The sequence below is a fragment of the Fusarium solani genome, assembly GCF_023522795.1.
Source record: "Fusarium solani strain SB1 chromosome Unknown bctg00000004, whole genome shotgun sequence".
NCBI classification, from domain to species: Eukaryota; Fungi; Ascomycota; class Sordariomycetes; order Hypocreales; family Nectriaceae; genus Fusarium; species Fusarium solani.
In genome coordinates, this window is record NW_027072152.1 from 325,513 (window position 1) to 346,808 (window position 21,296).

Sequence of the window (21,296 nt, forward strand, 5' to 3'; positions counted from 1 at the left end):
CTTCGCCTTGAACCTCAGTTTTTCGATCAGCCAACGTAAGTTAGCGAATCCACTGAACAGAACCTCAGCGCAGTGTCAAGATCCAGCAACGCAAACATGACAGAGCAGAAGTCGGTTGCCATTGTCGGTGGTGAGTGAGTCGTTCGTTAAATGAGGCTGTTTGAACTGATCGAAGGTAGCGGGCATCTTTGGTTTGTCCCTGGCCGTGGCCCTGAGTAAAAGAGGTGATGAATGGCAGAGAAGCAACTCCACGATATCCCTCACTGACAGATCCAAGGACATGCCGTTACTGTATTCGACCGGTATCAATACGATGAGTCGACATACGCACCTGACCACGATTCCGACGTCCAAGCGGCCTCGGTTGATCACAACAAAATTGTGCGTCCACTCGCTCTTCCAACCGACCTTCTTAGGCTAACCTGCACGTTGAATAGTTCCGAGCTTCATATGGAACCAAGATCCATTACCAGCGTCTTGCACTCGAGAGCCGTCGCGCGTGGGGAGCAATCAACGAGACCACCCACAACGAGAGTCCATCTTCACCCCTCTTCAATGCCTGTGGAATGCTTCGCGTTCAACCGACCGCCCAGCTCGGCGCCCTAGAGCGAGAAACCTTGAGGAACATGGAGAAAGATGGAATCAGAGATACTCAGTTCGTCAAGAGTAACCCTGAGGATTTGGAACGTGCCCGAGAACGCGGTTGGGATCAAAAGCTCCTCGCCTTCAACATCCCCGATACGTCGCCGCAGGAAACCTTCGAAGCAGTCCTGGACTCGCTTGCTGGCTTTATACAATGCAGCCAAGCATGTGCATACTTTTATAAGGAGGCAGTTGCTCAGGGCGTCACCTTTCACTTTGGTCGTGAGAAGGGCGCCTTTGACGGTCTAGTCGAGGAAACCGTTGGCGAGTCTAAGAAGGCGATTGGACTGAAGACCAAAGACGGCACTTTCCACAAAAGTGACATTACAGTAATTGCAGGTAAATTTTCCTTCGCTACCATTCATGAACTGGCTAACTCAAATAGCGGGCTCATTCTCAACGCAACTGTTGCCGGAGCTGTCGTACCACATCGAGTCTTCGGCTGGTAGTGTCGTCACGTACAAGATATCACCGGCCGATACTGAGCTATGGGGGAAATACTCGCCTGAGAGGTTCCCTGTCATCACGTGGAAGTGTGCTCCTCGTGATAAGCAAGGAAAAGACACCGGGAGCGTTTACGTCTTTCCTCGGACGCCTGAAGGCCTGATCAAGATTGGATACCGAGGTATCAAGGTGACAATCACTCAGATTCTCTTAGTATAGACTGCATTCTAACATTCACTCAGTTCACCAATTTCCAGCCAGCTCCTCCAGCGTGCGGTTTCACCCAGGACGGAAAACGGTCTATCCCTTTACCACCTAACGAGTCTTGTCTTGTTCCAGAGCCTGCTAGAGAGGCCATCCAGAAATTTGTGTCCATTTTTCTGCCCGAGTTTGCACACAAGGAACTCTTCTCGACCAAGCTCTGCTGGTACACGGATACTCTAGACAATTCCTTTCTGGTAAGTTCACCATCACCTCGGCTGCTTGCCCCAACTGAACAACGACAACAGATCGACTACGTACCCACATATGCCGAAAACTCGGTGTTCGTCTGCACAGGTGGAAGTGGACATGGGGCCAAGTTTCTTCCCGTTCTTGGAGAGCATGCAGCCGACATTCTTGAGCATGGGGATGAAAGTACCTCGTACATGCGCCCCTATTGGCGATGGCGTGAAGACGCGCATAGGGGCAACGGCTTGGAGGAGGGACCAAAGGGGCCACGGAACATCGGTAGACGCTAGTATTTTGCAAGGTCTCTTCGGGCCTTTTGACTCCTTCGTGGATCAGGTTCTGCCAAGGCGAGGTTTTTACCGCGGCCTTTTTCCCTTTCGATGGGCATCCTAGGTCCTTTCCGTAGACGAGATATGACACATAAGCAAGAAATGCCCAGGTGGATTTTATCCATATACCGCATGCCATTCTTCGTTAAAATGCGTGTCACCAGGGTTCTGCCAGTGGAGAGACGCTCCTTCAGCGGAATACCCGAGTTGGAGTCATATCCGACGATCAAACCCTACGAGGCAAATTTATCGGAATAGATCATAGTGGTTTATTCCCGTTCGGCATCCCCGTAGTTTACGCCAGTCAAATGCGCTTATAATCAAGCATCAATCAACGTTAGTTCTTAGGATCACACCTTCGACAGGGGTAGCGGAAGTTCGGAACGCACACAAAGAGATGTGCATGTGGGGGAGCTTGCAAAGGACTTTTAAATCGAGAGATCTCGAGCGTGATTCGTCATCGGACAAATCGATTTGTTTTGTTATAGATTGCGCAGGGATGTCGATGTGGGTGACCTACCCTTATGGACACGGCTGATCACCTTCCAACGCGTGGGGGTGGTGCTGTTCTCTCCTTTCTCCTTACCAACAGCAGGAGCGGGATTTAAGATAGAATCGTCGATTCTGTAGCACTCGTAACCGCCTGCGTGCCGTTTTATCCGGAAACGAAGTGTTGGTCGTGGATTTGCCCCTGGAGCCGTCACTTGCCTTGACAATTCGGTTACACAGAGCTTCAGTGGGGTGTCAATGACATCTCTGTTGGTAGTGGTAAAACTATATAAGCTTGCCAAGTTCTTGGCTAGGGATATTATCGAAATCAAGAGGCATCTTGAACAATTGTCTTCTCATTTTCGTGTACTCTATCCCGTGTTAGTCCATAGGCTGACGTTGTGCGTCATCTCGACATCATGGTCCCGGAAAATCATAACAGCATTGAAAACGACAAAGCCAACGACAGTTCAAACGAACGGTCTGTCGATGGTCAAAAGCCCAATCCTCATGTTGCGACTACAAGCAACCCTTCCGGCCCCGAAAACATCGTTGACAACAAGGATGTAGATGACACGACCATATTTTACAACCTCAACAAAGACAAAGTCGACCCCATAACCCCAGAAGCAGAGAAGAAGCTGATCCGCAAGAACTTTTGGTTTCTTCTGACTCAGACGTGGTGGATCGCTTTCCTCATCCACCTCGACAAATCGACGCTCTCGCAGGCCAGCACCATGGGGATATTCGACGACGTCGACATGTCCAAGAAGCAGTACAACGACCTCTTTGTCTTGTTCTACACAGGATATCTCATTGCGCTTTGGCCAGGGGCCTGGCTCTCGCAAAAGACTGGGCAGAAACAATTTATTGTGGGATCTTTGTTACTGTGGGCGTTTTTACTCGGGATGCATCCTTTGGTGAAGACGGGAAAGCAGATGATGGCACTGCGTTTCATCCTCGGCATGGTAGGCGACACTCACTTCAACAAAGCCATGGTTCGTGGGCTGACTTTATTTCCAAAGACTGAATCTCAAATCGTCCCGAGCACGACAGTCCTCCACCAAGCCTTCTTCCCTCCCAAGAAAAGCCCTTGGGTCCAGCTCCTGTGGTGGGCATCGGGCAGTTTCGCCAACGTCCTCCTAACCATGGTAGCCTACAAACTCATCCTAGAAGACAATGCACACGCTCTCGTTGGTGGAATCTCCTCTTGGAAATGGCTTCACATCATCTGTGTCATCTTGACGTTTATCGTCTGTGTGCCGCTCGCCTTCTTTCTGCCCAACTCGCCAATCGAGGCCAAATGGCTTTCGACAGAGGAAAAGATTCATACGATTGCAGCGATTCGCGAGTCTCAGTCTGGTATACGCAATTCGACGTGGAAGTGGTCGCAAGTCCGAGAAGCGTTTACAGATTTCAAGAGTTGGCTCTTCATGTACGTTCCAATAGACTCCCCTTGGTTGCATACGTACTGATGCATGATTTATAGTATCCACATGTTTTTCAACGAGCTCCCAAACAACACATCGCAGCAACTTCCCCTCATCGTCGTCGGTTTCGGATTCACACCCGCTGAAAGTGCTCTCTTCAACATTGCCAAGCCTCTTATCGGATCGTTCTTGGTCCTCGTCTCAGCTGCCATGTTGTACGCGACTAGACTTGGCACAGGCTACACTTGCGCAATCTCGTACATTCCATGCTTTGTTGGGGGTATTATTGAAGTCGGTGATCCCCATCACATTGATTTCCTGTCCTATACTGACTTGGATATAGCTCGCTGCACCGTGGTCAAACAAGGTTGCTTTGGTTGTTGGGACGCAAATTTCCACATTCAAGCCGTCTTACCTCCTGGGCCTGTCCTGGGCTGGCACTACAACGACCGGCTACACCAAGAAGCTCACGGTTCTATCAACTTGTGTCGTTGCTGCATCCGTTGCCAACATGATTTCTCCAGAGTGAGTCAAGTTCTCGTTCTACTTCCCAGCCAATGCTGATAGACCATGGCAGGTTCTGGCAGCCGCAGTACAAGCCTCAGTACACCCTCCCATGGTCCTTCATGACCGCGTTCTGGTTCATTTCTCCTGGCATGTGTCTCATCATCCGCTGGTATCTCGTCCGCGAGAACAATCGCCGCAAGCAGATTCTCGAAGCCGACGACACTGGTTTTGAAGAACACGAGAAACTCGACACGGGAGACCAGGTGATCGATATCAGTAACGAGGATCTGGACCAGACTGATCGGGAGAACCTCAAGTTTATTTATCCACTGTAGCTAAGCAGAAAGCAGGAATGGAGCTATGGCAGGTTGCTATGGACAAAAGAAGGGCTTGGGGGCGTTGGTTATCGCGATCAGGTTAGAATACCATGTTCCTCAACACATACAATCTCATCCGTAGATCTCAATCCACTTTTTGGAACATATGTCAGCCGGGCATCCGGTCGATAAACAGCATGATATCCTGAATAGCTCTCAACCAGTCCCACCTGGTCCACAGAGTCTCTTCCCGTAGGCCACTCGTCCGTTGCGCCCCCAGGCCAGAAACGACTCGGGTCCCCACGCTCGACCGTCATCCGATGAAGATGCGGTGCCGTTCGTAGCCTCCACCGAATCATTGGGACACACATCTGCTTCCAAAAGATAAGACGTAGCAAGGGCCCAATGAAGGTGAGTAGAAAGAGAATAACGCCGATGAGAACGACGACGAGGATCGACACGCCTGAAGTTGTGATCTTCCCAGGTGACTCCATCAACGTCAGCCGACAGGTCTCCAGTTGTTGCGCTGTTGCCTCAACAGCCCGCACGGGGAGCTTTGACGAAACATAGTTGCGCCAATTTGAGACTGCTCGGGTGGCAGATGTTAGGAGCACCATGCGGCTTGCCAGTGCCAATCGTACAATCTCAGCATGCCCGCTTATCTCCCTAGGAGCCAGCTGCGTTGATCCGAGAGACAGGGTGCGGCTTGCGTAAACGGATTCACTGCTACCAGGGATAATGGAGAGTAAGGGAATCCACGTGTTTACCCACATAAGCTCGAGAAAGCCCAGGCTTCTGTCTTCGTGAGATCTCGAGCTGTTGATGTATTCACCGACTCCGTCATTGCCTCCTAGCGACAGGCAGCTCTCTTTCCCTCCTGGGCAGTAGGCGTAGCTTGTGTTGCACATGATGGGTACAATCGCTCGGGCATATCGATACGCTCCACCGATTTTGGTGTTGTTGGTGGTGAAGACCGGATCATCGCTGGTAGTGGGACTCAGTATCAACCGGATGTGGTAGAACAGAAGAGTGAGATCGCCGTCATGGGTCAGCGTATCGTTGGGTTGCCAGATGGAGATCTCAGAGGGGCCGCTGGAGTTGAAGTGGGCAAATAAATCGTACCCGTAGCAAAACCTCTGTTCGAGGTTAAACTCCTCAGTGACGTACTCATCTCCGCCAGTGCTGCTGCTGCTACCGTAGAGTAATCCATAAGTATTCGTCCCGTCTTCCTCTGTTCGCAGGAATTTCCTGCGATACTCTGGTTTGTAGCAAGTAGTCAACACCCCAAATTCGGCATGGCGAGAGGAAGACTTGCTGCCGATTCCAACCTCGGACTGCTTCACCCAGTAGTTGACGTCGACTCGGAAAGAGTTATTTCGGTCACAGGCTGGAGCCCAGTCTGGACACTCTGAAGATATTGCCACGCGATCCTTGTCGTTTGAAAGACCAACTGCTGAAGCATTTGATCCGCTGTAGTTATATGCGTGCGTGTCGGCAAAGCGGAGCATATCCCAGGAGAGTAACCCATCGTACTGGGACCGGGCCATCCAATTGCTATAGTTCAGAAGCGGACTGCAATTTTCGATCGAACCGGGAACCCCTTGCACAACGGGTATTCTCCGAGCCAAGAGCAGAGGGAGGAATATTGGCACCACCGTAAGCACCAGTGCGCCGAATAGCCAAAGAATTGAAACACCTTTGGCTGGTTTGCACTTTGTAGATCCCAGGCATCGGTATGCAGGCGTGCTGACCAGCGCCGCCTGGGGGCTCATAGTGTTTGCCATCGCGACTCTGACCTGATCGACGTCCCACGCACGATGATGCTCAGGGAGAAGCCAAAACAGGCTCATCGCGTAGGGTCTAAAAAGCCGAACTGCAACGGCTTGGTAAAGGAGGGTGATGAGAGCGACGGCAATGGCCCAGGTGCTGCTGCTTATGACGGTCGGCCATCCATAGCGAACTATGGCGTCCCATTTTCGCATCTGATCCTCCGTGTAGATGCCACTGCCCGTGTTATTCATGGTTGGATCCTGTGCTCTGAAAAGCTGGGCTATTTGAAGTTGAGGGAATATTTGATAGGATGAGCGGTAGGGTGCGATGTCGAGTCAAATTCTTTCTTGGCAGAGAAACAAATGCATCAATTATATGAGCTACTCCCTTCATCAATCAAACAGTCAACTCAGCTGAAGTGGCAACTTCCTCAGCCTCCGTCGTCAAATCAGCCTCGATACCACCCCATAACCTATCGCCTGTCAGTGTAAAGCGAACCTATCCACGGGACGCAAGGCAGAGACAGAGCGGCGTATAAACCTTAACTGGAGCAACCAATCTCGGATCAGGCCAATGGCCGTTACTAGTGTTAAAGTTAAGGCTTTGTTCAAACTCACGATTAAAGACGGAGAAACAAGAATCTGACAGCCGGGACAGGGTTCTGTCAAGGCGTTTCCGGTTTTCCGGTGACATAACGCCTTCAGTGTGTAGAGTTTATTTGTACCACAGGGCCTCTTACATTACTGTTCAATCACCGAATCCCATTACTACGCACTATGCCTTGGCTCAGACCGGGGCGAGGGTTTATTAGAACCACTGATCCCATCATGACGCAACACATCACCCTTAGCGAGAACTGCTCAATTGCAAGATTGCATAGGTATCTCATAAACAATGCCTAAAGAGCGACAAATATTTGCATATCGCAGTCATAATGTCTACTCATTCAGTGATAATGTGAGATTCGGCGGTGATCGAATTGCCATGAAGTGTGAAACTCTGCAAGGGTGGCATCTTTCTTAACCACCAACCGAATAAGTATCCGCAAAGTTCTCCTTAGTGGGTGAGATTTTCTTATCTGGATATTATGCAGGCGCCTTCTCTCCTGGGAAGACATATTCTTTGAGTTAACTCAGCGCTATTTAATGTCAAGTCCACTTCCGACACGAGTTGCCAAGCTCATGCGAAGAGAGAACAAGCTCAAAGGCCAGTCTCCAAATTTGAGTGCAAGAGAAATTGTGGTCTATTAATTAAAATGTGAAGCATTGAGTTTAAATCTATTTATCTCTTATGTAAACAGTTCAACGCCTCGACCACTGTATCGAGTACCGTTCATGGTTCTTCCCTCCCTAGGGTAGCTAGGTATCTGAATAATGTTAGTGTGCCATTCTCATGCAGCGTTTTGTCACTCATCACATCAATGTCTCACTTCAATGCGGGGATATTGTATGGCAACTCGCTGCCTCTCCTGCTACTGTAGGATGTGATAGGTCACGCATGAGTGGCAAAAGTAACTAGCGATGTGTCTAACCGGCTCTTGCATTACTGCTGACGTGGTGCTATACGTCTTGAAGTATCTATTCTCACTGCACATGTTCTTCGAGCCGTCATGGCTTGTATGATTGGCAATTCCCTTTGTTGAGAGTCAACGAGCTTGGAGCTTCATTATTTATCTTATCTAGGATGAAAACAATCCTTGGAACTGTTTCTGACTTTACGGCCGCTGCACTTTGCGCTTCTCGTATGATTGATTTGCATCATTCATCCAGTAGGTCTTACTCCTTCTCAGCTTTGAAAGCGGGGAAGTAGGGTCTAGAAGCTCGACACGTCTCTCACAGACCTCCCACTGGACGCATACTACATATGTGGCAGCCGCAAAGCTCCCCGGTTGGCGACGCATTTGAGACATGGCAAGACCGGCATGCGGGTTACGAACTTTCCTTGAATGATGGCTGAGTCGAAGAGGGGTAACGCATTCTTCACGCCGAGGGGTTGCTTGTGATGCCCAGCGACGTTGGGAAATCGAGTTCTCAACGATGGAATTCTGTGAGCAAAAAAAGCATATAAACTTGCTCAAACTACCAGCAACTGGCAAGCTACTGCCAGCTCATCAGCCCATTCTTCTATACTCCCAATTATTCTACTTGACCCACTACTTGAACTATGGCACCTACTATCCCCTCCCCAACCCCCATCGTTGGCATCCAAAACCCAGGCGGCAAGCCCAGCCAGCGTCTTCCTGTCGACGTCTTTCAGAGAGATCATCCCATCGCCTTTGCGTTGTATGTCCAGGCTCTTGCTGCCTGGCAAGCCAACGGCAATGAAAACTTTGACAAGGACAATGCCAACGGCACGAGCTATTTCCAAGTCGTCGGTAAGTGAACACAATGCTAATGATACACGCTATGAGGAACTAATGCCCTTTAGGTGTTCACGGCGTCCCCTATGTCCCATGGCAGCAGGACCCTACGGCCGAGACTGTTGCAAACATCGGCTACTGCACCCACCGAAGTGTTCTGTTCATCCCATGGCACCGACCATACCTGATGCTCTACGAGGTGAGAACTACATACTGATATTTTATAAAGTATATTGACCCTGGAAGCAAATCATCTACTCGTATGCCGAGGAGATCGCAAACAAGGCGACTGGATATGCTGCCGAGGCGTACAAGAAGGCCCTCCAAGATGTTCGGCTACCGTAAGCCTTCCTCTTCTCGTACTTTGACATTTTACTGAATTGCTTGAAGGTACTGGGACTGGGCCAGCGATCCTCATCTCCCCGCCGTCGTCATGTCTCCTACCATCACGCTCACCGTTCCAGGTGACTCTCCCAACTCCCAAAAGAAGCTCAACCTCGACCACAACCCCCTGTACTCCTATAAATTCACATCCAAGTTCGCCATCAATACAATCCAGAACGAGATGGGTTGGGAGAAGACTGACGCCTGGGCCGAATCCAAGCGCTGTCCTGACGCCGATGGCCAGAGCAACCAGGAGATCGCCAATGTCCAAGTTGGAACCTTCCATATCTTCAAGAGTCAGACGTTCCAGTCTCTCACTGCTGTCAAGGACTTTGACCAGTTCACTTGTCAGGCTTGGAGACCCGAGGAAGTGCCACATGCATACAACTCCGTTGAGGGTATGCACAACAACATTCACAACTACACCGGCACCAACGACACGGTCTTGTATGATGAAAACACCAAGCGCCTTGGAAGCATGACGGACGTCCAAGCCAGCTCTTTTGACCCTGTCTTCTGGCTGCATCACGTCAACTGTGATCGCCTCACCGCTCTCTGGCAGGCCCTGAACCCCAACTGCATCATCAATGAATGGCCATCCTTGAACGACCGCTTTGTCGCCAAGGAGGGAACTAAGGAAGGTGGAACTTCCAACCTCGAGCCTTGGCACAAGTCTTCTGCGCACACCATGGAAGACTACTATGTTGCCAACGATACCAAGGAACTCTCGAGCACTTTCCTCGGTGGTTACTACTACCCTGAAACTCCTCTTGAGTACTTCCAGGATCCTGAGCAGATGAAGAAGTACACCACGAGGAAGATTTATGAGCTGTATGCGCCGCCCAACCTGCGCCCTCCTCCTCTTCGCGAGGGCAAGGGATTCAAGGGAATCCAGCCTCCCGTGGAAGCCAACCCCGGAGAAACCACCCGTCAGTGGCAAGCCTTCCTGCGCGTCAAGAACTTTGCGCTCACCGGCACCTGGGCCATCCACGTCTTCCTGGGTCAACTGCCCGACGCGACCGAAGATTGGTTCCTCTCCGAGAATCGCGTCGGAACCGTCACCATGCTGTCAAACCGCTCAAAGCAGCACTGCGCCAATTGCGTGAAGCAAGATGCGAGCGGTATTCTCGTCACAGGTACAGTGTCGCTGAATGAAGCGTTGGAGAAGCGAGGTATCGATGTTGAGGATACGGATGCTGTAATTGCGTACTTGAAGAAGGAGTTGTCGTGGAGAGCTGTCAAGGTAAGATTTCCGTGAAATCAACTCGCAATTATGCTAACTCATGTGCTAGGACACCGTTAACGTGCCCTTGACCCATGATCTGTCGCTCACCGTGGGAGTCTCGGCGCAGGACGTTTCGATCCCTCAATCACCTGGTCAGATGCCCCAATGGGGAGAATCTCATGTCTACCCTGAGATTACGGAGGGCAAGGACTGTGGTTTGAGCGAAGGCAACCGGTCCAAGCTTCATGTTTAATTATTTCCTTTGTCTGCGTGTAGAATCGTCCTTGTCGATCACTTGACAAAGTCGGAGTTGTGCGGCCACCGATAATCTCGGGTGCCATCTATTTCCGATAGAATCAGCCAATCAAGTGTGATAAGACGATAATATTGTGCAACTGCAAGTATCCACAACCTACAGGGTCTCTTTGTAGTATCGAGCCCGAAGTAAAGAGGGGTATCACGAACAAGGATCAACAATCAAGCGGGGATATCTCTGCCAAGAGCGATTGTCTCATTGTCAAGATACGTTGCGACACAGGAAATCGTCCCGTAACGGAGCAAACAGCTAAAAAAGACGAGAACTTTTGTCACGAGAGCGGGCGCCTGTTGGCTTGGCTGCAGGTCCCCGACGCAACATAGCACGGGGGACTTTTTGCCAGACCGTCCAAAACGGCAGGTCAAATATCCCGGTCGGGTTTCACCTCTAAGCCGCTGCAGGAAGGCGAAGGCAAACAGTGATCGTCGCGTTATCGTGGGTGAACAAGGTTAAGGTTATTCGAGATTAACGTGGTACGACGTCGTGGAAATATTAAAGCCGAGGGGATGCATCTCGGTGAGTTTTCTCTTTTTCCTCAAGGTTCCTCGTGTGACCTCCTCTTTGTCTTTCATTCTCAAAATGGCAGGGAAAAGCGCATTGGTGGCCTTGCTGGCTTTTGTCTCTTTTGGCTCAGCGGCCATTGACCCCCTCGCAAGCCCTATCAGCCTGTCGGTGGTGGTGATCGTATCCTCACATTCAACGAGACCAGCCCCAGTGCCAAGATTAGACCGTCGACTTTGAGCGTCGAGTGGTCTTCAGCTGGTAGCGATGGCAACTACATCGTCACCAACAGCGCCGGTGATCTTGTTCTAGAAGACATCGTCACCGGAAAGAGCAGCAAGTTTGTTTCTGCTGACAAGCTACCTGAGGACCTCCATGAGAGTTGGATCAGCAGCGATGCTACCAAACTGCTCATCGCTTCCAACTACACCAAGCAGTACCGCTACTCATACTTTGCGGACTACTTTATTCTCGATGTCAAGTCCGGCAAGACAACGCCTCTCGTCGATGACCAAGTCGGCGACATCCAGTACGCGGAGTTTTCTCCCACAGGAGACAGCGTGGCTTTTGTCCGCGGCAACAACCTCTTCATCCGTGACGCAGAGGGAAAAATCGGCCAGATTACCAACGATGGCGGCCCTGATTTGTTCCACGGCGTTCCGGATTGGGTCTACGAGGAAGAAATCTTCGGAGGTCGTTCCACTTTCTGGTTCTCTCCCGATGCCAAGTTCCTGGCTTTCCTGAGTTTCAACGAGACTGGCGTTGGCACTTTCACCATCCCATACTATATGGACGGCGAAAAGCTTGCGCCCGAGTATCCTCGTGAGTTGGATTTGAGATACCCCAAGGTCGGATCCAAGAACCCAACCGTCGAGCTCAACATCCTTGACCTCTCCTCTGGCGACTACAAGCCTGTTCCCGTCGATGCCTTTGAGCCTGAAGAGCTCATCATCGGTGAAGTCGCTTGGGTCACTGATGACCACAGCGCCGTCATCTACAGAGCCTTCAACCGTGTTCAGGACAAGGATGCCCACATTGTTGTTGACCCCACCACTTTGAAGTCCAAGCAAGTTCGTGAGCGGGATGGTACCGACGGATGGCTCGAGCACACTCTTTCCATCTCCTACGTCGGTCCTCTCAGTGCTTCGGGCAAGGAAACCTACTACGTGGATGTTTCTGATGAGGATGGCTGGAACCACATCTACCTTTACCCTGTGAACGGTGGAGAAGCCATCCAGCTGACATCCGGAGAGTGGGAGGTGACAAACATCTTGAACATCGACACCGCCAGAAGCTTGGTTTACTTCCAAGCTGCGAAGCGTCACTCTACTGAGCGACATGTCTACAAGGTCTCGTGGAATACCAAGAAGATCACCCCCCTCGTGGACGAGACTGTTCCTGCCTATTGGTCGGCGTCCTTCTCCTCCAAGGGCGGCTACTACATCCTCACTTACCAGGGTCCCGATGTTCCCTACCAGGAGCTTTACTCTTCCAACTCCACGGCCAAGTCGATTCGTGTATTGGAAGACAACAAGCAGTTCTACAAGACTATCTCACAGTACAACCTCCCCAACATCACCTACTTTGAGCTTGAGCATCCCGATGGCTACAAGATGAACGTGAGGCAGCAGCTCCCCGTCAACTTTGATCCTTCGAAGCAATATCCCGTCCTCTTCACCCCGTACGGAGGTCCCAACTCGCAGCAGGTCGCCAAGTCTTTTCAGGCCTACAACTGGAGAGCGTACATCTCCTCCGACCCTGAGCTCCAGTACATTACCTACACAGTCGACAACCGCGGAACTGCCCAGCGAGGCCGCAAGTACCGCTCGTTCGTGACCGCCCAACTCGGCAAGCTAGAGCCCCTCGATCAAATCAGGGCCGCAGAGGAGTTGATCAAGAAGTTCGACTACATCAACCCAGACAAGGTCGGAATGTGGGGATGGTCCTACGGCGGATACCTCACCGCCAAGACCATCGAAGTCAACTCTGGAGTCTTCACCTTTGGCCTGATCACAGCTCCGGTATCTGACTGGCGCTTCTACGACTCCATGTACACTGAACGATACATGAAGACGCTCGACGCCAACCGCGACGGCTACCTCGAGACAGCCGTGCACAAGGTCGACGGCTTCAAGAGCATCGCAGGCGGCTTCAGTGTTCTCCACGGCACGGGAGATGACAATGTGCACTACCAGCATGCGGCTGCGTTGATTGATCTTCTCGTCGGCGAGGGCGTATCGCCTGAGAAGATGAAGATGTTTGCGTTCACTGATAGTGATCACAGCATTGTGTATAATGGCGCTAGTGTGTATATCTACAAGTACCTTACTGCGAGGTTGTATGATGAGGTTAAGAGGGAGCCAAAGAACAAGTTGCTGGCTCATCAGTGGACCAAGAGGCGGGTTGATGGCGTGTCGAGAGCTTAATCTCTGGAAGCTATTGACAGGCTTGTATCATTCGATAGACTATGGAGTGAGCGGATAGAAGCAACTTGAATTCGATAATCCAAACGTTGTAAAGATGAAAACAAGAATACTGGGTCTACTGATGAGTGATCCTCTCATTTGGAGTATATAGTAGAACAATTGGATGGCCATTGGCAACCTCATTATAGCTTTGAAGACTTGCTGACCCAATCAGGAGACCTCTTTTGCAGGAATGCACCAACACCCTCCTTAGCATCCTCACTCTTCGCGTGCAAAGCCATGACCCTTCCTGCCCAGCGAGCCGCAGCTTCAAAGCCATCACCTCCTTCTTCGCCGTCAGATGCACCCATGCCAAGTTGCGTCCAATATGCCCATTTGCCAACGGCTTGTTGCTGAGCGGACATGGCTGCCAATTGATCGACAACGGCCGAAACTCGGGTTTCAAACGCAGCGCCTCCAGCCTCACTAGATTGATCTTTATCCGGGACTTGAACCACGTCAACTGCTCCCGGGATATCCGATGCCTTAACCGGTTGCGCTGTTGCCAACAGGCGATAAGTTGCTCCGGGGGTAACCGGCGCGACACAGCAGTTGACGGACTAGTGCAAGGCAGCCCAATCTTTGCTCCTGGCAAAGCAAACTTAGTCTCTGCCAACGCAATAGGGAAGTCTGTAGCCATGGCCAATTGAAAGCCTGCAGCCGTGGCGAGGCCTTGAATTGGACAAACGACCAAGATTGGACTCCGTCTGATCAACGTCATGACCTCTGCGCAGAGGCTGAAGAGTAGTTTGACATCATCATGGCTGAGCCCTGAAAGCTCCTTTAGATCGTGCCCAGATGAAAAGACAGGCCCCTCGCTTCGCAGAACCAGCACATCAGGAAGTCCAGCTCTCTCCCTCTTCCATTCAGACGAATTGACCAACCACCCGTATTTCTTCCACTGCTCGCTCGTCGTATCATCTCGACGTACAGCCTTCTCCAAGTCTTCCAAGACCCGAGTTTGAAAAGGCGGCAAGATGCGAAGTTGTCCGCTCACGGGAGATGTGAGAGCCTCGGTGAGCTGTCTCTTGAGGTCTTGCAGCACGCCAAGACTCAGAGCGTTGCGTTTTGCTGGGTTGGAGAGTCGTATGTAGGCGACATTGGGTGGGAGCTTAGGGAAAGGCATCGTTTTCTGTGAAACCCAAGTTGATTCGAGATTCTTCAAGTCTCTGCAAAAGTGAACAAGGATGGAAGATGGTCTTAGCCCTGGTCGAGTGGCCCTGGGTGGTTGTCAACCTTAACCCCGCATTCTCGGCTATCCTATCCGCCACCCGGCAACGCCTCGGTCAACAATCAGCGAATGAGACACAACCAGGGCAAGCCAAAGAGTGCAAATGAATGTTACCTAGGGTTGAAACGAGATACTAATTTCCATCCTTTAATCATACAAGTAGAACAGTTTTGATATCCTTCGCAATAGCATCAAAATCTCCCTCATGCCACTCCGCAAACATTGCTCCGTGGACAGAAGCTCCCCCAAGAAGGGCATATCTCCCACCTCCTTGCGGCCGTAGCACGAATGGCGCGTCTCCTCCGACCAAATTCCAAACCTCGTCACCCTCCCTTGTCGACTTCGGGCCGATCCCAAGCTGTCCCTCCTTTGTTGCAAAAAGGTGTTTGCCCGAACAGTTGATCTCGACTTCTCTCTGAAATCCAAGCGCCTCTGCCGAAAAAGGCCTCGACAGTTGTTTCATGGCCACTTGCGCCATGGCCATTCCTTCGTCACTCCTTCTACCTTCTGCCCAAGCAGCGTCGAGCTCCGGCAATATGGCACTCATCTCCTTGGGAAATAGGTCGTTCTGAACATCATCACTGAGCTGGCCTTTCAGAATCTTCTGAGCACGGTACATGGCGCTTATCGATGACTTGAGCATATCCCAGTTCGGGGAATCTCCCCCAAATTGGCTAAACATGCCATTTGTCTGCCCGCTTGATGCAGCGGGATCAGAGAAAAGCCCAGCAATGATTACTCGCAGGTGCAGTTCCCGATCCCAGAATCGTAAAAGTAGACCAACTGTGCTTCTTGATGGCGGGAACTCTTTTCCAAACCGGTTTGTTAGCAGTGTCCTCCAAAAAACCTCCAATCGAGACTGAATGACTACTGCTCCCCCATCCTGAATGGGAACATGGCCATATATCTCCTCATTCGGGACCAAACCGCTGGTCTCAAGGTACGATCTCAGAGAAGGCGTCAAGGGTGGAATCCACACACTTGAATCCTCCGGAAGACTTTGCAAAAGACTCATAAGGGAGTTGGGGCCATTGTCAACGCCAGGGCCGAGGAGCCCAGTGAGCTCATGAACCGCGCGGGCTGTCCCAATGCGCAGTCCTCGCACCTCAAGAACTCCACCAGGATGAAACGTGAAGTCTGTGGTGCTAGGATTTTTCCCTTTAGACCACATACTTAATACTGGATGGACCCTTGGTGAGGCTAGGCTATCACTGGTGAAATCCGGAACCCAAGATTCGAGGCCAGCAGTCTTGGTTCGCTGAGGGTCTTCTTTCAAGGCAAGATCGTTTAGGCTATTGCTTGACCGGAGCATAAACTGCATTGCATCTCGGAAAACTTCTGCGATGGGCTTCTCGTAGGCTGGATGCAGGGTTCCACCCTGACCTAACTCCTCGGCCAGACCGAGAAAGGCATAAACCTTGTCTCTCGGATCTGTCGCCCTCATGCTCTTAAACGGGCCCAAACATGGCTCAGGCCATGGCGGTCGGGCTTCCAAGTCTTTTCCGGAGAAGAAATAGAGCTGTTGAACCCAAAAACCTTTGTCCTCATCCCGGATAGGTGTTTCAACATCGACTGGTTCGGCCGGTCATCTGGGTTTGGCTGGTAAAGACGGGCTCCTGGGTCCCGTGCCTTCATGATCCTCGCCTGTTCAGTGAAACTGTTGGATTGCCCCTGAAGCGCCTGAGCAAGGCCCGTCATGGAGCTAAGACACTTGGCCTCCATCAACAGGTCCATGAGATAACTAAGGTGGTCAAGAGTGAAGGCTGTTATTCCACAACAAAATGACAACTGCTTGGAGAGCGCGGCTTCCTGCACAACCCACGAGCGCCAAAACCAGGAGCGACTCAGAAAAGCGTAGAGAGCAATCCACTCCCAAGGCTCTATTGGCTCCATGCCTATATCGCCGTAATTCTTCGTTTGAAAGATATTCAGTGCGGCAAGCTTCGAAAACAACTCGTCCTCTGTATTCAGTAGCTTCGTCATGGTGTCAACTGCAGATTGAGAAAACTGATCGTCGCCGCCAAGCCAGACTAAACAGAGACGCGATTGTTTATATATTCGGCCCATAAGCATAACCTGAGAGTTTCGTTCTTTGAGGTCCGACTGATTGATGCAGATCTGGTCGATCCAGATATACAATGTTGGGGAGACGATCTTTGTCATGTTTGAGCTTTCTATTCTTGCTAACGTCCGACAATATCGATGACCTGTCTTGGAAGCTCGCAGACGTAAACTTAGAATGGCCGCATATAGGTTGGCAGTGACTGAAAAGGGCTTCCCATCGCAGATGATGTCAAAGGACGGCGCAGCCCAGGCGGCGGCTGACGAGGCCTCGCTTACATTGGAGTAGATGGTGACTGGGCAACTCCAAGTATAAGAGAGTGCATCGTAAACCGGATCATCGTCCAAGTCCTTGACGACGAGAGAGCAACGGGGAGGAGTATAGAAGTCGAACTCGTTTTCAAACCTTTCCGAATGCACTTGAAGCACCCGGATTGACGTCGATGTCGGCAAGGGATTGTAGTCGATCACATGGCGCTTGCGATTCTCGCAGTTCTCGGGCGGCCTAATCAAAGGAATAGTTATTCCCTTGGGACCATTGTTGGGTCTCGAAGACATGGGCTCAAAAAGCTGCCGAGTCTGTTCCCTCAGTCTTTTGCGGATTGCGTAGATCTTCGGGTCCATGGTGACATTCTTGTCTCTAGTTTTGGAGCAGATATCTCAGGCACAAAGTTAATGCGCAATATATCCCGCAATGGGCAAAAACAAAGCGATAGAAATAGGCTGCACGAAGAGCCAGTTTCAGCCCCCCTGTTACAGCTCGTAATGCCAAGGGATGTGCCAAGCTTGCCGTGATTGGACAAGTTGCGATCTCATCCTGGTTCACACATTGGCCCAGCCGGAAACCGCCGTGCTCCAATGAGATAGGCCCAAACATCAAATCAGATCGTAATCAAGTCGCTATTCAACAAGAACCCGAGATATTGACAGCAGCCGTTGGGTACGCATGCATAGCTCAGCACTGTGAGCCCGAGATTCTCCAATCTCTTCACCAGGTTCTCAAAAGTATTTTGACAGTTTAGAATCCCCTTTTCTATTCATTGCCCTTGTTTCGACTCATCCCACCTCACCCAAGCCAGTTAAGAACGAATCACATGCACCCTAAACCAATGCGTCAACTTCATCGCTTATATCCACTACCCTTACCCCCAAAGTTAGGATGCCCCAAACCCTTCCTTTCCATAATCGCAAGTCCCTCGCCCTTCTGACATGAAAAAAGCTCCATCTCCATCAACTTTTCGTAGAACGGCACCGACCGTTCCCAATCCCCCGTCATCAACAAGCTCCTCCGTAGATGAGGCAGAGACTCAATGACCTCCTGCACACATCTCACAAGCCAACTCCCAAGGCCTTTCCCTTGATATGACGGATCCACCCAGACGTCAGTCAAGTATAGGAATGTTGTATAATCGGTGACGCCGCGGGCAATGCCCAAAAGTTTCCGCTCCGGTTCGTCAGGGCTGCCCGTCTTGGAGGTTTCGTCTGGTGACTCATGAGAGTGGTATAACCCAAAGCACAAGGAATTATCAAGCATTTCCTTCATGGCATCCTCAGGTAGTGCATCGGCCCAGTAAAAGTCATCAGAGGAGAATATTTCGATAAGACGTTTCACGGGAATAAGGCTTGCGTCGGTGGAGATGAGGTACGATCCCCGTCTCCAGGATTGCTTTCGAAGTCGACTAGGGGTTGATTCCATTGCTTGCTGATGCGAGATGTGATTTTGATTCGCTTGAGATGTTTGCAAAAGAAGAAGTCTTTGATGTCAGATTTGTCTTTTTTAAACCGTCTTCTATCGAACCTATGGAAGATGCTAGTTTGATTTGACTCAAACGGTTTGAGTCACACCGAGCCGGAGCTTCATCCGATGCATCGGCGCTCTCCGCCGAAAATCAAGCTAGTCTTGATTCACAACAACGCCAAGGGATGAAAAGTAACACGATAAGCAACATATGTATAATACTAAGCTCTAAAAGTAAAGGAAATTCAGTCCAACGCCGGTATATGCCATTTGACCATGGCCATGCCCTGTGCAACCACCATGGATCGCATCATCTATTTTGTCCCTATAGTCGCGACGTCTTCATACAACACCCTTTAAGTCATCAGTAGACATTCCATGTAATTGGGTAATAATGATACTTACTCGGTCAAGAAGCCCGCATACTTCTCTCCCGTGATCTGCTCACGCATAAACTGCTGCGCAATCTCGAATTTGTGGCCCTCGGAAGCCGTCTTCAGTAGAGCTCCATGCTGTTCATCGAGGAGCTCAAGGATAGTGTTCTTATCCAATCGGACTCCCTCAGCTGTGCTGGCCTTGTGGTGAACCCACTGCCAGAGCTGCGATCGAGAGACTTCGGCGGTAGCTGCGTCCTCCTTTTAAACCGTTAGATGCCGTAATTCTTTTCGAAAGTCACTGCAACTCACCATGAGGTTGTTGATAGGGCTGCATCCAATTCCGCGCACCCAAGCCTCCATGTACACCAAGCAAACGTGAATGTTCTTCTTGACACCCTCAAGAGTAATCTTGCCTGGGACGTTCGGGTTGAGAAGATCATCTCGAGTAACAGGCACCGTCTCAGACCGACGGAAGATCTGATTGGAAGTGGGCATGTATGTGTTGAAAATGTCTTCCGCAATGGGTGCCAAAGCTGGATGTGCGACCCAAGTGCCGTCATGTCCAGCCAAGACCTCTCGAAGCTTGTCGGCCTCCACGTTAGCCAGGGCCTTTGCATTGGCTGCTTCGTCGTTCTTGATCGGAATCAGTGCAGCCATTCCACCCATCGCATGCACGCTGCGTCGATGACAGGTTTCAATGAGTAGCTTGACATAGGCGTCCATGAAAGGAACAGTCATGGTGACGTCGGCACGATCGGGAAGGATGAACTTGGGATGGTTTCGGAAGATCTTGATGAAGGTGAAGATGTAGTCCCATCTACCACAGTTCAAACCGCCGATGTGGTTTCGAAGCTCGTAAATGATCTGAAGAAGAGTTAAAATTGAACAAAGGCCTCGGAAGGTGGAGTTGAATACTAACCTCGTCCATCTCGAAAACGGCTGTGATAGTCTCGATCAAAACAGTGGCTCGGACGGTACCCCGAGGAATACCGATATAGTCCTGGGCAACATTGAAAACATCATTCCAAAGACGAGCTTCAAGATGAGACTCCAATTTGGGAACGTAAAAATACGGCCCAAATCCAGTCTTGATGAGCTCTTTGGCGTTGTGGAAGAAATAAAGACCAAAGTCGAACAATGCACCCGAGATGGGAGCACCGTTGACGGTAAAATGGGCTTCGTCGAGGTGCCATCCACGAGTGCGGCAGATGAGGGTAGGAAGAGTTCGATCAGTTTTCAACTTGTAGTCTTTCTCGCCAATCTTGAAATCAATCTGGCGTCGGATAGCGTCGTAGAGGTTGAGTTGACCTTCAGTAACGTTCTTCCATGTCGGAGTGAGCGAGTCTAGTTGCATTAGCTACCACACCAAACCCTCGTTTCAGGAACCATACCCTCAAAGTCAGCCATATAGCAGTAAACATTAGAGTTGAGGGCATTGACAATCATCTTGCGATCCGTCGGCCCTGTAATCTCAACCCTACGGTCGGCCAGGCCAGGCGCAGGAGAGGCTCCTTGCCAGTGGCCATCCTCTCGAACATGTTTGGTTTCGGGCAGAAAGTCCGGGAGTTCCCCTGCGTCAAACTTCTTCTGTCGAAGGTCACGACGATGGAGGAGGGCTTTCCGGGTAGCCTCAAATGAGTGATGCAGGACAGACAGAAACTCGCAAGCTTCGGGTGTAAGGATCTTCTGGGTGGCTTCGCTGGATGCACCCAGAACAGCGTATTGCCGTTTCTTGTGAGGAACGAGAACCATTGTTGAAAGTGTGGCGCTTTGGGGATCTCAAAGTGTCAATGATGGAGTTGCTGCGAGTTGCGATGTTCCCTTCTGTTCTACCGACAGGTTTCCAACATCATCTTATACTTGGATCACGCATCAAGTGCCTATAACAGAGTCTACGGCTAGCATCCGAACTTTCGAAACCAATTGCTAGAATTCCTTCTCATCGGACGCTGTTCCGGGGGCAAACCTTAGCAATACAAATGCTATCTCTGCCTCGGGAGTCTATCCGGTGATGGCTTTGCCTAACCAGACCGCGCGACTAGTCTCCATTTTCCACTAGGCCTAGTCAAGTTCCATCTCACCTTGACACACAATAAGTTTAAGTTTCGGACCCATCCCCCGAAGTTGACGCCCAGAGAGCCAAGCAGAAGCAGTGCCCGGCCACGAACTCCGAAGACGGATCGGAAGGCTTCCGGCAACGTGCCGCTGGGTCATAACCCCGAGTGACTTGAAGGCTCTTGGCTCTGAAATTAGCCTGTTCT

The 21,296-nt window shown here is 50.8% G+C and overlaps 8 protein-coding genes across 8 annotated transcripts; 4 read left to right on the top strand and 4 right to left on the bottom strand.

Moving 5' to 3' along the window:
* Positions 1-96: 96 nt before the first annotated feature.
* On the top strand, positions 97-1,826 carry MRS44_007161 (uncharacterized protein; the record flags this gene model as incomplete). The annotated part of the gene is made up of 6 exons (XM_065620426.1): positions 97-130; positions 278-381; positions 438-981; positions 1,028-1,275; positions 1,329-1,544; positions 1,596-1,826. 6 exons carry the CDS (start codon positions 97-99, stop codon positions 1,824-1,826), a joined length of 1,377 nt encoding a protein of 458 aa, XP_065476498.1.
* Positions 1,827-2,773: 947 nt separating this feature from the next.
* MRS44_007162 (uncharacterized protein) lies at positions 2,774-4,626 on the top strand (the record flags this gene model as incomplete). Its single annotated transcript, XM_065620427.1, has 4 exons — positions 2,774-3,789; positions 3,844-4,075; positions 4,128-4,309; positions 4,362-4,626. 4 exons carry the CDS (start codon positions 2,774-2,776, stop codon positions 4,624-4,626), a joined length of 1,695 nt encoding a protein of 564 aa, XP_065476499.1.
* Positions 4,627-4,703: 77 nt separating this feature from the next.
* MRS44_007163 (uncharacterized protein) lies at positions 4,704-6,629 on the bottom strand (the record flags this gene model as incomplete). The annotated part of the gene is made up of 1 exon (XM_065620428.1): positions 4,704-6,629. One exon carries the CDS (start codon positions 6,627-6,629, stop codon positions 4,704-4,706), a length of 1,926 nt encoding a protein of 641 aa, XP_065476500.1.
* Positions 6,630-8,541: 1,912 nt separating this feature from the next.
* Positions 8,542-10,599, top strand: MRS44_007164 (uncharacterized protein; the record flags this gene model as incomplete). The annotated part of the gene is made up of 5 exons (XM_065620429.1): positions 8,542-8,752; positions 8,806-8,936; positions 8,984-9,078; positions 9,128-10,364; positions 10,414-10,599. 5 exons carry the CDS (start codon positions 8,542-8,544, stop codon positions 10,597-10,599), a joined length of 1,860 nt encoding a protein of 619 aa, XP_065476501.1.
* A 642-nt stretch (positions 10,600-11,241) lies between these two features.
* MRS44_007165 (uncharacterized protein) lies at positions 11,242-13,589 on the top strand (the record flags this gene model as incomplete). The annotated part of the gene is made up of 2 exons (XM_065620430.1): positions 11,242-11,262; positions 11,319-13,589. 2 exons carry the CDS (start codon positions 11,242-11,244, stop codon positions 13,587-13,589), a joined length of 2,292 nt encoding a protein of 763 aa, XP_065476502.1.
* Positions 13,590-13,771: 182 nt separating this feature from the next.
* MRS44_007166 (uncharacterized protein) lies at positions 13,772-17,544 on the bottom strand (the record flags this gene model as incomplete). The annotated part of the gene is made up of 4 exons (XM_065620431.1): positions 13,772-14,127; positions 14,190-14,760; positions 15,017-16,431; positions 16,470-17,544. The coding sequence occupies 4 exons, from the start codon at positions 17,542-17,544 to the stop codon at positions 13,772-13,774; spliced, it is 3,417 nt and encodes a 1,138-aa protein (XP_065476503.1).
* Positions 17,545-18,040: 496 nt separating this feature from the next.
* MRS44_007167 (uncharacterized protein) lies at positions 18,041-18,616 on the bottom strand (the record flags this gene model as incomplete). Its single annotated transcript, XM_046277047.2, has 1 exon — positions 18,041-18,616. The coding sequence occupies one exon, from the start codon at positions 18,614-18,616 to the stop codon at positions 18,041-18,043; it is 576 nt and encodes a 191-aa protein (XP_046129304.1).
* Positions 18,617-18,972: 356 nt separating this feature from the next.
* MRS44_007168 (uncharacterized protein) lies at positions 18,973-20,787 on the bottom strand (the record flags this gene model as incomplete). Its single annotated transcript, XM_046271272.2, has 5 exons — positions 18,973-19,012; positions 19,064-19,293; positions 19,345-19,899; positions 19,955-20,379; positions 20,427-20,787. The coding sequence occupies 5 exons, from the start codon at positions 20,785-20,787 to the stop codon at positions 18,973-18,975; spliced, it is 1,611 nt and encodes a 536-aa protein (XP_046129303.2).
* Positions 20,788-21,296: the final 509 nt, after the last annotated feature.